We start from the raw sequence: 14,695 nt of genomic DNA, 5'->3' as shown, positions 1-14,695 counted from the left end.
TTCTAGCTCAGGATGCTGAGGTAGTTACACCATGCAAAATAACCTTCAATGCTCACACAATAGGAAATTTGAATAAGACAGCTTGGAAGAATCATGCTTTTCTCAGGTATATGCTGAGGAAGCCACAAGCAGTTAACAATGACAAGGCTTTTGGTTTTTATTGCATTTATATGCAGATACTTGAGCAATTTCCTAAAAGCATTCTTGTATACTCAAAGCACAGTAAGTTTGTGCACATATATACATTTATCCCAACACTCACTCACTCTTCACTTTTCATTGTCATTGTTTTTTTACAACAGCAAAATGAAGAAAAGTGTTTAAGTATACTTACTAGTTGCTGGTTTAAAAACAAAGGTATCTCACATATCAATGCAGAGATAACCACACTAAATATTAGTTTCAAATTCTGAGCAAGAAACAGTAAACCAGAACACAAGTAGAAGAGAGAACAGCAATTACTAAATATATTTAAATATGTTAAAAGCACCTCTATCAATAACAATAAGGTACTATATGGCCCTCTAGTGTTCAATGAAGAAAGAGATGAATTCTTAATTAATTCTTATATAATGTCATAGTAAAAAATACTTTCTCTAATTTACTAAATATGCTAAACATACTCATGTACGATTTCTGCAAAAACCTAAATAAGTTCTATCTCTGGTGGCTTTACTTCTCTGTGCCTTCTTTTGAACTACTACCCATTTTCAGAGTATTTACTGAAAGAATTCTGAGATGCTTTTGAACGTTTTCCATTTAAAAAAAAATTCCAACACTAAGAAGAAAAAATAAAAACCCTAGCATTTCTCAATTAAAACTTAAGAGTATTGAATTTATGGCAATTTTCAATGAAGAAACAAAAAAAATAGTGTCATGACTACAAATTTGGTATTTAAAGCACACCAATTTTATATTCTCTAACCATATTTCTTTTCCCTATGTTCTACTTCTATAATTCAACCTACCTGGCTTTTCTCTTTATTATAATTTATAGATAAGAGATTCATTATAGCAACCAAAGCAAAGAAATGGAATGAAAACTGTGTTGCGCAGAGAGAGATCAAAGATGAGACTGAAATTTTAGGATAAGAGTCAAAGTAAAGAGTAGACTTATAAGCAGGAAAGAATCTTGTTAATAAGATTCTTAAGACTGTAATCACTGAGGTACCTGGGTGGCTCAGTCATTAAGCGTCTGCCTTCGGCTCAGGTCATGATTCCAGGGTCCTGGGATCAAGCCTGGCTCCCTGTTCTGCTGGAAGCCTGCTTTCCCCTCTCCTCCTCCCCCTGCTTGTGTTCCCTCTCTCCCAGTCTCTCTCTGTCAAATAAATAAATAAAATCTAAAAAAAAAAAAGGGATTGAAATCACTGATGAAAGGTTTTAAAATCATATTACTGTCTAAATTAAAGTTGGTGAAACTCTAATTTCAAAATGGGCCCACGTTTATTACAGATTCTTAAAACATTTTTAAGATTTATATTGTCCTATATACTGGAGTTTGTGGGAGGAAATAACAGGGGGTGACAAATGGTATATGAGCAAAATGACAAATGGTATATGAGCAAAAATGGTTTATGAGCAAAATTTAAACTCCTTGCTCTGTCATTCACTTCATGTAACATTAAGGAAATAATATTTCCAAGTTAAAACTTCACAAACTATAGGAAGATATTGTGAAGTTTCTATACTTGGCATCAAGATCAATCCTCTAACTGGCAAGAAAAGATTAAGTTGCCTATGGTGCAGAAACTCTGGAAATAACCCTCTAACGTTCCAATCAGCTACTGGTAAACCATTAAGAAAAAATATAAACAAAGAAAATGTGAATGAATTTGCTCAATATAAACCCACAAAAATACCTGCAATATATTCAAATAGTCACCTAGCAAGGCTCTCTATACTTATTTCTAAAAATTCTGCCACTATTAATGAGCACTAGGTATTACATCTAACTGATGAGTCACTAAATTCTACCCCTGAAACTATTACTATACTATCTATAAACTAACTTGAATTTAAATAAAATTTTGAAAGAAAAAGAATTCTGCCACTATTCAAAGTTATGACTCCCTATTTTCATTTCTTTACAGCTTCCCACAAAACTATCTAATGCCTACCTATCCCTTCAATCTCAACCTAACCTTCATTTCCTCACTGAAGATATCACTGATTTAATTATTTGGATGTAGATACAAACACACTGAGAACTACAAACCTGGAGGGACAAAGAAAATGCTAGAAGAGATAATCTTAATACAAAATAATCTTGGTAAGGAGGAACCTTGTAAAGAAGGAGACAAATGAAAACTGGTGAGAACGGAGGCCCAATGGAAAACAGTAAACTAGAAAATCTAAAAGCGACAAATATAAAGTTTTATACTTAGGTTCAAAAACCTGTAAATATTCACAGTAAGTGAAACATGATTAAACCAAGGTTTGCAAAAATACATAAAGGTTTTGTTTTCTTTAAGTTCAGTTCAATTTTTTAAGCTTTTCTATATGCAAAGTACACAGTCCTGTAAGACAGAAGAGAAACTTAGGAATCATATCTATCAACAATCTAAATATATACAAATTTTAGAAAAAAAGCGGACTACAATTACCACAATATAAGAACAAGGAGTTAATGGAGATACAGATTTTGCTCAGAGTTCTGTGAAATATTCCTTTTTTTTTTTTAAGATTTTATTTATTTATTTTACAGAGATCACAAGTAGGCAGAGAGGTAGGTGGGGGGTGGGCGGAGGGGAGCAAGCCCCCTGCTGAGTAGACAGCTGGATCCCAGGACCCTAAGATCATAACCTGCAAAGGCAGAGGCTTAAGCCACTGAGCCACCCAGGCACCCCATCTATGAAATATTCTTAAAGCAGGTGAACTTTGAAATGGATCCTAAAGAGGACACACATTTGCAAGAGGCTATAGAGTGAAAAAGATATTTAAAAGATGAGGAAAATAAGGACTCTTAATGATAGGAAAAAACTGAGGGTTGCTGGAGGGGAGAGGGTTGGGGGATGGGGTAACTGGGTGATGGACATTAAGCAGGGCGCATGATGTAATGAGTATGGGTATTATATAAGACAGACGAATACTAAACTCTACCTCTGAAACTAATAATACACTATACATTCATCAACTGAATTTAAGTAAAAATAAATAAATAAAAATAAAAAATGAAGAAAAAGCTTAAGCAAAGGTATCAAAGTAACCTAAATTCCTCTATGTCCAGAAATACAAAACAAACCTCTCTTGCCAAGGTACAGTAGGGTTGAAACAAGGAAGGAAATGAGAAAGTTTTTGAATTTTGTATATATATCATACATATAATAATTGTCTTTAAAAGAAGGGCTTTTACCAAACTAGAAATTGAGGGAAAATTCCCCAACTGGAAAAACATCTACAAAAACCCAACAGCTAATACTACACTTAATGGTAAGAAACTTCCCTACTAAGATCAGGAATAAGGCAAGGTTGTTCTTTCTCACTACTACTTTTCAACATCATACGGAAGTCCTAATTACTGCAGTAAAACAACAGAAGGAAATAAAGTGTATGCAGATTATGAAGGAAGAAATAAAACTGCCATTTTTCATATATGACATAGCCATCTATGTTGAAAATCAAAAAGAATCAAGAAAGAAGCTCTTGGAACTAATAAGCAATTACAGTAAGAATGTAGGATACAGAGTTAATATACAAAAGTCAATCACTTTCCTATACAACAGCAATGAACCAGCAAATTTGAAATTAAAAATACTTTACCTTTTACATTAGAACCCCCCAAAATGAAATACTTTTAAACAAAATACGTTCAAAAGCTGTATGAGGGAAACTACAAAATTCTAATAAAAGATATCAAAGAGGAGCCAATTACATAAAGAGATAGTCCATGTTCTTGGATAGGAAGACTTAGTATTGTCCAGATGTCAGTTCTTCCCAATCTGTAGATCAGGTTGATCTGATCTACAGATTGAATATAATCCCAAACAAAATCCCAGCAAGTTATTTTGTGGATATTGACAAGATGATTCTAAAATTTATGCGGAGAGGACAATGACCCAGAAGGGCCAACTCAATATTAAAGGAGAAGAACAAAGTAAAAGACTGACACCACCCAATTTCGAGATCACTAAAAGCTACAGTAAGCAAGACAGGGTGGTACTGGTAGGAGAACAGACAGATCAAAGGAACAAAATATCCTCATTTTCCTTTCCAAACTTGCTTTCTTAAGCATTTCTCCATGATAAGTAGATCTTGAAATCTGCAATAATGAACTTATCCACACGTAGGTTCACCTCTTATCATTTTGGAAGGAATCCCTCACTGATCACAAGGACAAAAATGCATGTCTTGACTGGAAAAAAAGAAACCCTATCAATAAATGAATAAGAAAAAATATATAAAGAACAACATTGGATAAATCTCTGCCTCGATTATCGTCATGTCACCTAACATGGAGATAAAGACATTAGAAATGATCACATATGTTTGCATAGCTTTTTAAGATCTGCAAAGCTTATCACTTTTATCACCTCATTTAAACTTCCATACAACACTTTGCAGTAAGAACAGCCACTCTATTCCTGTTTAATGGTGAAGAAACTGAGGATCAAGGAGGTTAGTGGATGAGCCCAAGAACTATGCCTAGTGAGAGAGAAAGAGCAGATAGACAGCTTTTCTTACCCCCTGTTCTTTTCAGCACATACTCTGCTTCATATCACCTACCCACACTATACATTAGGGTTGTGATTCAACAGAGAAGAGCTACCCAAAGAGGACTTCCGCAAGTTACCCCGGAAAAAATGTTACGGACACGAGAAACAAACAAACAAAGAAGGAACACAATAGCCCCAAAACTGACCTACATAAATAAACCCAACTAATCTTTGACACAAAAACAAAGGCAATACAATGGGGCAAGATCGTCTGTTCAACAAATGGTGCCATTACAACTGGACATACACATGTAAAACTTCATTGAAAATGGATCACAGACCTAAAAGTAAAACACAAACTAGAAAACTCCTAGAATATAATACAGAAGAAAATGCAGATGAGGCTTTGGCAGGTACAGTGAGAACTTTTTAGATACAACACCAAATAAATGCACAATCTATTAAAGAAATTACTGATAACCTGGACTTCATTCAAGTTAAAAACTTCCGTTCTGTGAAACATAATGTCAAGAGATGAGAACATTGACTGGGAGAAAATATTTGCAAGAAACAATATGATAGAGGCCTGCTAACCAAAATATATGAAGATCTCTTAAAATTCAACAATAAATAAATGATCAACCCAATTAAAAGATGGGCAAAAAAAAAGATCTAAACAGACACCTCAACAAAGATGGCAAAAGCATATGAAAAGATATTGATCATATGTCATTACAAAATTTCAAATTAAAACTACAATGAGACATCACTACACACCTATTAGAATGGCCACATCCAAAACACTGACAACAAAAGCTGGCAACAGGAGCTTTCACTTATTGGTGGTAATAACGCAAAATGGTATAGCCACTCTGAAAGACAGTTCGGCAGTTTTTAACAAAATTATACATACTCTTACCATATGATCCAGCAATCATGCTTGCTGATATTTACCAAAGGAGCTGAAAACTTGCAGCTACACAAAAACCTGAACATAAATGCTGCAAGAACCAGGAATACAAAACAGTGTATACACTGACCATTGTTATGCAAAATATATATCCATGTGGTCAAGATAGGTAATATGTAAAAATTTATTCACTAATTATTTACTGACAAATTATTAGGTATTGGGGCATCTTATACATGATAAATATTATTAGGCAAGATAAGTAAGAAATCAAAGAGCTTGCATAGGAGGGAGGCAGCAAGTAATTTTAATACAGTGTGGTATGACTCATAATAAATAAGCCATGGGAGCAGAAGTTAACTTTTGGTAGCATGAAAACAGATATTAGAGTGGTGGCTTTATGAGTTATTTGATAGCCTACTTCCTCCCAAAATTACTGTTTCACTGACCTTTCAAATTTTACAAAACTGTAACCTGGATCCAGAATGAGATCTGGGTTCAAATTCTAGTTCCACTACTACTAATCAGCTGATTGACCATTGATGAATTACTTTATCTCTCTATTCACTTGTTTCTCATCTCTGATACAGGGATAAAAATTAGAACTTACACATCAGGACTGTTAAGATTAAATGAGCTTATGTATGGAAAGAATTTAGCACAGTGTCCTAGCACATAGTAAATAGTGTTTAATAAATGGTTTACTATTATTATTATTATCATTATCAATGCTATTTTCCACTGTATTGATGAGGTTCAGAATAAGAATAGCTGACAGTCTGGCTCTACAGCATGCCAGTAGTACCACACTAACTATGGGACAGGGCAGTTCAAGAGTTAACTTGTACAGAGAAGAGCAACAAGGATGGTGACCCTAGAAAACTCATTGAAGGGATTCAATCTGGAGAAAAGATGATGGATAAATATGATGGCAGTCTTCTTTTATAAGAAGGGCTGTCAACTGCTCTAGATAGAACAAGGACCAAAGAAAAGTAATAGATGTCAACATAAAGAACTGTCTAAAAACATTAATTCACACTGTATTTTTTTTTTTACATGATGACTTCATTTTTAAACCCAAGACTATTGGTAAAGCCACTGGCACAGGTTTGGACTTGGTGATCTCAAATGTTCCCTACAATTCAGATTCTATTTCAGGAGACTTAAAATTAGGATGGGAAACCTAAGCAGTTTATATACATTACTTAGTTTGAAGAAATAAGGGTTGGGAACAGAGGATGGAAGGGAAAACATTGGTGACTTCCTGGTAAAGCACTCTGGAAATATGTTTTAAAAGACTGAAAGTGTTCACACAAAGATTTTGAAATAGATGATATTCATCTTTAATGGACAGCCAAAAGTGCTTTCAAGGCTACTCTAAGTGACTCTATAAAGAAGCTACATAGTAAATAAATGTCTTAAAAACAAGAAAAGATGCCATCATACTAATTGTTACTCTTATAACAGTGTGGGAAGTTGACCTTAGAAAACTGCCAGGGTGGCACCCGAGTTTTGGAGATATGAAGAACTGGTTACCCAAAGAACTCTTCTTAAAGAGTTCATTGTCTTTTCCACTATATTCAGTTGCATTTTCATAAAGAGATCACTATATAATGCCCTTCCTTTTGAGGGGCCCTTTCTAATCATCATTGACCCTTTCCAATCATCCATTGGAGCATCATCATTATGGAAGTTTTCCAAAAAGACTAAATAAAGTAAGAATTGGTTTCCAGGTGATACAGTTTTTTTCTTAAGAAATCACAGTAATATATGCTTGCTGTAGCAGGTTTAGGAAATTCTGAAAAGTATATAATATGTAATAGAAATAACTCAACCATATTCAGAGAGAATTCTTAACATTTGGTTTCTTTCTGGTCTTCTTCCATGTATATACAGGTTAATGTGTATTTCTTATAATCAGGATCATATTGTATACACAGTTTTGAGTCCTACATTTTTAGTAAACATTTTATTTTTAAGTATTTTCCTGCCGTGAAATTTTCCTCAAAAAGATGACTGTTAATGGTAATAGACTAATTTCTGCATCATTAGCAACATGGTTCTTAAATTGGGATTTTAACTTCTCAGGAGAGTCTTACTCTAGAATGGCTCCTTGTATTATTAACATTCCTCTTTATATTGAATATTTGAATTTTAATCTAAACTTAATGGTATTCCTATTTATAACTTACAGTCTAGCCTGGGTCCATCTTACGAGGTGAAATGAGAGTTGTTCACATTAAAATTTGTGAATTGTAACTCTCAATCCAAGTCAGCACTGGAGACAAATACATCAAATTTCTACTGTTCAAAAAAAATAAAAGAAATAAATGTCAATTCAAGACAAAATCTACCCAGAAAGTCACAAGGCAATACCAATTGAACTGTACATTAAGCCAACAACTGATTTAATGACTTTTCTAATTTTAAGAAGCTATAAAAATAGAAATGCAATCTGACCTGGGTTTTGAAGGCTCTGGCTAGCTGGAGAGAAGTAGGGATCATTAAAAAACAAGTGGAGGCATGGAAATGAAATCAAGTAGAAAAACACCTAAGAGTATGAAAGACTTCAAATGTCCATGTACGGATTTGACTTCATTAGTGGGACATTGGCTACAAGATATTTACTTATTTCTATGGAGCTAAAAAATTTGTTTTTAAAAAATTCATCCAGTCATTCATACTACTTTATTCATTGTCAAGCACATGGTATTACAGCCTGGTACAAACAGAAACCTAAGCAAAGATCCTGTTAACTTTTTTTTTTTTTTTAAAGATTTTATTTATTTATTTGACAGACAGAGATCACAAGTAGGCAGAGAGGCAGGCAGAGAGAGAGGGAGAAGCAGGCTCCCTGCTAAGCAGAGAGCCAGATCCCAGGGTTCTGGGATCATGACCTGAGCCAAAGGCAGAGGCTTTATCCCACTGAGCCACCCAGGCACCCCTGCTGTTAACATTTTTAAACATTTACTCTCCAATTTGGATCTTATAAGCAAGCACCTAGGGGTAAATAGAAGGAAGATCAAGTATTCTACTCTGTTAAACTCTTCCACAGACCAATAGGCTTAGATGATAAGAAAAAGTTGTCAAACCCTTTTCCCACCAAATGACTACACGATCAGGATATTAGCAGAGACTAGAAAATCCAGGGAGGAATATAAAAAAATGGTATGAAGAAAGAAATAGTAATTTTAACTTTCAGTGGATCACTGAGCCCAAGAGACAGCTGGAAATGGAGAGATGAGGCTTGGGGAAAGGATGAGAGCTTAAGACATAATTTTGGAATTATCTGCCAAAGTGAAAACAAAATCCAGTATACTCTTTTATCCTCTTCATACCATCTTCCCCATCAGCAACAAACACAATATTAACATAGATCAGTTCATTGTAATTATACACATATGAAACAATTTACATCAGGAACATTTTGAGGATAACTATTTATGGAGGCTTCAGAGAAATTTATCATCTGCATAAGGCAAAAACCAATGGAACGCTATTAAAATTTTTTTTAATTCTCCATTCTACAGGAAGACTGGTTTGTTTGTTTTGTTTTATTTTGTTTTTTGGTGTAGAATGAAAATCCATAATTAAAATAATCTTTAGTTACTTGGCCGTACAGATACAGATTTAAACATGATTAACATTTAGACCTATTATGGTTTAAAATAATGTCAACAAATATTTTTAAAACTATACTAACAGGAATTAATTAGAAATTGATAAACTAAAATTCACTTTAGCACCCAATTATAAGATTCACAAAGCATTTAAATATACTGATGTTTTTAAAGAACAAAGTTCTGAGAAACTTAACAAATTCTATTTAAAGGAAATGGTACATACCTATCAACTGGGAAGATCTGTGAAAGCATCCCCTTGGAAATTTACGGCATATTTTTAGTGTTAGTTTTAGTTTGATTAGAGATGGGCTCGACTTATTCAATACATCCCCAATCCACAAGTGTATTCTTTAAAGTATTTCTCTATTTCTATTTATTTCCACTAGAGGGTGATATGATGACTGAACTCTAAAGATCATTAAAAAATACACAGATTGTAAAAATATATGTTTATAAAAAATAAAAAATTAAAAAAAAAATACACAGATTGTATCTGCTGTGAGGAATGAAGTGCATTCTGTGAGATTAGGAGTGGGAATGTTTAAAAATGTTAATAGCATCTTTGCTTAGGTTTCTGTTTGTACCAGGTTATAATGTCATGTGCTTGACAATGAGTATAGCTGTATGAATGATTGGATTAATTTTTTAAAAATGGATTTTTTTTAGCTCCACAGAAATAACTACCTTACATAGCACTTGTTCTCTGGATGTGTTTACACCTAACAGAATTTGAATTTAACGTCTTGGTCTTAACAAGAACAAGACTAGATGAAGGACTGCTGAAGCAGCCGCCACTCACTAAAATTCTACCTACAACAGGGTAGAATTTAGAGCCTGTTAAATTTCAGATGTTAGCCACATTGTCCTACAAAGTTTCCCATGAGCTCTGGTTCAAAGGAGTGGTTGGAGGGTAGAGGACTAGAAACACAACTATTACTCTGATCCCTTGATCAGCGAGTGACCCTTGTGCCTAATTTCGCTATTATTTAGAACCCAGAAACAAGAAAAAGCCTCACACTTTTGTCTATTTTAATAGACATTTTTAATTTGACTCAAAAATGATTTAAAAAAAAAAAAAAGCTGTTTAGTTGCCAGGGGAAATCGAACAATCGGGATGGGGAAAAAAAAATGACTGATTTGAGGTAAGGAATGAAGCTACGTGAGAAAGATGGAAGGAAACAAGAGAGGCATAGAAAAAGCAGAAATTGGTGCTCAAACATAGTTCTCTTCATGAAAATTTCAGAAGGCTACAAGACTTGGCCTAACAGTAATTTTATCTGCTTTTCATTTTAGCAGAAAATGAGTAGCCTCTCTGCATTAAACATAAAAGGATTTTTTTTTAAGACACTTGACTTTTTTTTTTTAAGATTTTATTTATTTATTTGACAGAGATCACAAGTAGGCAGAGAGGCAGGCAGAGACAGGGGTGGGGGGTGGGGGAGTAGACTCCCTGCTGAGCAGAGAGCCTGATGAGGGGCTTGATCCTAGGACCCGGAGATCATGACCTCCACAGAAGGCAGAGGCTTTAACCTATTGAGCCACCCAGGCGCCCCACATAAAAGGATTCTTAAGTATGTGCTAGGCATCTCTTTAGAAAACAAGATCTTTTTTAATATAAGGCTGTAGAGAGGGAAATAAGAATGAAAAGATGGGCATTCCTATCTGAGGAACCAAGTGGACTTTATAATTTGTAGGCAGACTAGTCAAATTTACAGAAATAGCCAGCACACAACTCCTGATTAAAAAGCAAGTTTGATGTACTCTTGAAAAGGTGCTATCTGTTCTCCGATCTCAAATTTCACTGTCATTTCTTCTTATTACAATTTTCGCCTTGAGCCTTCATATCTTCAACAATCTTTGTTAGACACCACATGGAAAAGCACTTAACTGAGCCCTCCATATCCTTTCCAAAGGATAGGCTCTGATGATTTAAAATGTGACATAATATTAGAAAGCCATTATACTCCAGGGGCTAAAACCCAAATAGACATACAGTTCTCCTGAAAATCTTACATAGTAATGTTTACTAACTTCCTTCCCTATGGTAGAATTTGGAAAGAAAGCGCTGGGATTTTTTTGTTTTGTTTTGCTTTGTTTTGTTTGAAATTAGGCAGATCTGGATTAAAATCTCTGGTCACTTACAGTGTGATTTTTGGGTGAATCATTTGGCCTCTCTGTACCTTCTATTTACTTATCTATCATAGGGACTTGCAAACAGTATGGACTTAATAAATAAGCTTGACTTGACTTGACTGCCAGTACCCTTGACTTTTAACATTAAGATGGTCTGAAATTGCTAATGCATATTATTGCACAGCCTCCCATATAAACAAATTTTTGGTGACTAGAGGGGGATAAAAAGATTGTCCTAAGAATTTTGATAATTTCAATTGCTTTCAAAGAAAAGATCAATGCAAGAGAGAACCAAAAATGCTTTTTCTCATTAATATCATATTTGAGAAACAGCATGTTCAGGAATGACCAATAAATAAGTCTAACTGTCCAAAGGGAACGTTTAAGAAACTGCAAACAAAACAAATCAAAACAAAACTTGAAAGCTATTTTCGGTAAACTATGGCTAATCCCATATTAACATGAAAAAATGGGGGAATATTTTTATTTATTTTTAAAGATTTTATTTATTTATTTGACAAACAGAGATCATGAGTAGGCTGAGAGGCAGGCAGAGAGAGAGGATGAAACAGGCTCCCTGCTGAGCAGAGAGCCTGATGTGGGGCTTGATCCCAGGACCCTGGGATCAGACCCGAGCCAAAGACAGAGGCTTTAACCCACTGAGCCACCCAGTCAACCTAAAAGGAGTATTTTTAAATGATTCTTATACCTCTACTACTCTCAAAAGTTACAGTTTAAGAAGACTTAAACTGTGGCCTAGGGTAATGTCTGTAGAAGTGTTTTATGTTTATAATGATAAAGAATTTAAAGCTGCTCCAAAATAAAGTCTTTGAAATAATGAGAGCTCTTCCTTATTTTCTATATTTAGAAGATTTATATAGATGGGTGACTGACATTTTCTTTATAAGCAATGAAGTAAGAAAAGACATCTTTAAAGTGTTGGTGAAAAAATAAAGTACTCTGGGAATAATCCTAAAGAAGAGCCCCAGGAAGAGAGAAAAGGGAAAATGGGCCAATTTTGACCTGAAATACTACTTGGTAGAAGGGCATTGTATTTGTGCAGGAAAATGACTTCAAGATAAACAATATATCAAGTTTCTGCACAAGAATACATACATACATACGTACATAAACACTTACGCACATACATACATCTCTTCCTCCTGTCACTAGTACTCAGTCTATGTCTTTGGCCTTGTATGTACAACACAAAAATTTGTACTCATGACTCAAGAGACACTAGAAAAAACTGATTTAAAATTGTTACTCTGTTTTTAAGGAGGTAACCAGATAGATATGTCTTAGATAAAAGACATATCTAAAAGTTCTGTTTACAGATTCATCTTGAAAAGAGAGGAAAAAATGATAAAGCATCTGTCAAAACTGTATATTCATAGTTTTCCTACAGAACAATCTGATGACTTCTCCTTTTGGAAAAAGATATGTTTTATCTAGCTGGCTTTCTTGTTTTTAATTATATAGAAGAACTCACTGATAGCTTTGCTTTGCTCAACAAGGCTTAGTTTTGATAAAACTTCTTTCTTAAAGAAGATAATGCAATAAAATGCTAAACCCCATTCCCGAACCTGAACCCTCAGAAAAAAGAGACACACAAATCCCATTTTTTGATGTAGTAACCTTGACGGAGAGAAATCAAGAGATCTGGGGGATAAAATTTGAGTGGACTGCATTATAAAAGGTCTTAGCCTTACAAAAAAAAATTGGGCTGTAACTATTAGTGGTAGAGCCATCTGGCTGAGATTCAAAGCACTACTTCAACACCTTGAGACAGAGATGGCAGAATGAATATGAACCACTACAGAAGCTAACTTCTACTTAGATCAAACCAACTAAGTAAAATCTAAACTTGCAAAAAAGGCTAGGGAAACTAGGGATAAACATGTTTTAGAAAGAGTTTTAAGTTTCACAACCTTAAGCAAAAATGATACAGCAATTTAAATATTAAACCTAGCATCTGAGATTTTTTTATTCCAGGTCAGGTTACATAAAAGGAGATGATATTATATCTGTTTGTACATTATTATTGGGCTAAATCGATAATTTGCTGTAAATTTAAAAATAAGCAAATAAGAGTAAGAGGACAAACTACTATGGACATTATTTTAATATCTATAAAATAAGCTATAATTTGAATTAAAATGTTCCATTCCAAAGAACTGTTTAACTTGTAAGTCTACTCTACATGAATAGTCATGATTTTTATCTAATTTTAAAATGATAAAGAACCAAAAAGCATGCAACATAAAGATCTATAAGGATAGAAGCCTGAGGGGGGTGGGAAAAGGATAAAAGTTGAGCTACATACCTCATTCTTTTTACTTTTTCTCCTCTTTAAATAGACCAGTAGATAATAGCAACACTGCCTAAAATATTGATTAAAATAAATTCTAACTCCAGCAAAAGTACATGATGTTTTATTGAATTTCCTGTAATTTCAATGGCACCAAAATACAAAGAAAATAAAATTTAATGTAGAGAAGTCAGCACTTTCTTGACTTAATTAGGATCTAGTCAACGAGACCAAGGTATATAAAGAAAACTCCTATTTCCAACCTTATCATTTTCTGGGGACCGTACGTGTAGATTCATATTCTTTACAATTTAAAATGTTTCAATTATGGAACATTTTAAACATACTTTAAAAACCACACAGAAAAATACCCATAAACCACCCCATCTCTGCAACACAGCTTCAATAACCAGCAGCTTATAGCCAATCTATACCCTCTTTCCTTTTCTCCCCTTCAGGATTATTTTGAAGTAAAGTCCAGGTACTACATCATTTCATTTTAACTATAATTTGATGGGGAAGGAGCGGCAGGAAGAATACAATAGAAAGACTGGTAAGTGAGAGAAACAATGGTGCTTCTTTTTCTCCACAATCCCTGTCTTTTATCATAACCATAATTTTAAGGGATTAACATTCAAGAATATTTTGAAGAAAGAAGTTCCCATGCCATCCCAAAGAAAAAGCACTGGCAATTCAAGTTTACTGCAGTTGCCCAATCACTTCCTCCTCCCATCTCAACATTCAACTTCATTCAACTTCAACATTTCAGGACCTCCCGGACTATCTAGTAGCAAAGATAATACTGGGAAGCAGTCAGAGTATATTCCAGACCTTGTTCTCTGGTATAGCCTCAAAGGACTACATCCAACAGAATTTTTTCTCAGCAATAGATCAATCACCAGTTGATATCTCTGGTTTAGATAGATTAATTACCCCCCTTTTAAAACGGGCCTATGGCTAAGGGCCACCTAGGTGGCTCATTCAGTTAAGCACCCAACTCAGTCAGTTAAGCATCCAGCTCAGTCATCTAAGCATCAACTCTTGACTGAGCTCAGTTCATGATCTC

At 34.4% G+C, this 14,695-nt stretch overlaps 1 protein-coding gene across 6 annotated transcripts in view; it reads right to left on the bottom strand.

Annotated features, from left to right (window-relative positions):
- The window catches only part of FBXW7 (F-box and WD repeat domain containing 7), a 232,790-nt gene that overhangs the window by 80,117 nt on the left and 137,978 nt on the right, over positions 1-14,695 (bottom strand). The window contains exon 4 of one of the 6 annotated variants that reach the window (XM_045078324.1): positions 5,416-7,866. The exons of the other annotated variants lie outside the window; for them this stretch is intronic. Coding sequence (XP_044934259.1) covers positions 7,864-7,866 — 3 coding nt within the window. The 3' untranslated portion in view covers positions 5,416-7,863. Of the gene's footprint in view, positions 1-5,415; positions 7,867-14,695 lie in introns of those variants that run through there. 6 annotated transcript variants of the gene reach the window in all.

This window comes from Mustela putorius, unplaced genomic scaffold, assembly GCF_011764305.1.
Source record: "Mustela putorius furo isolate JIRA1106 unplaced genomic scaffold, ASM1176430v1.1 tig00000242_pilon_pilon_pilon, whole genome shotgun sequence".
Classification (NCBI taxonomy): domain Eukaryota; kingdom Metazoa; phylum Chordata; class Mammalia; order Carnivora; family Mustelidae; genus Mustela; species Mustela putorius.
The sequence above is the reverse complement of the archived record's forward strand: the minus strand, read 5'-3'. Positions and strand labels throughout refer to the sequence as shown.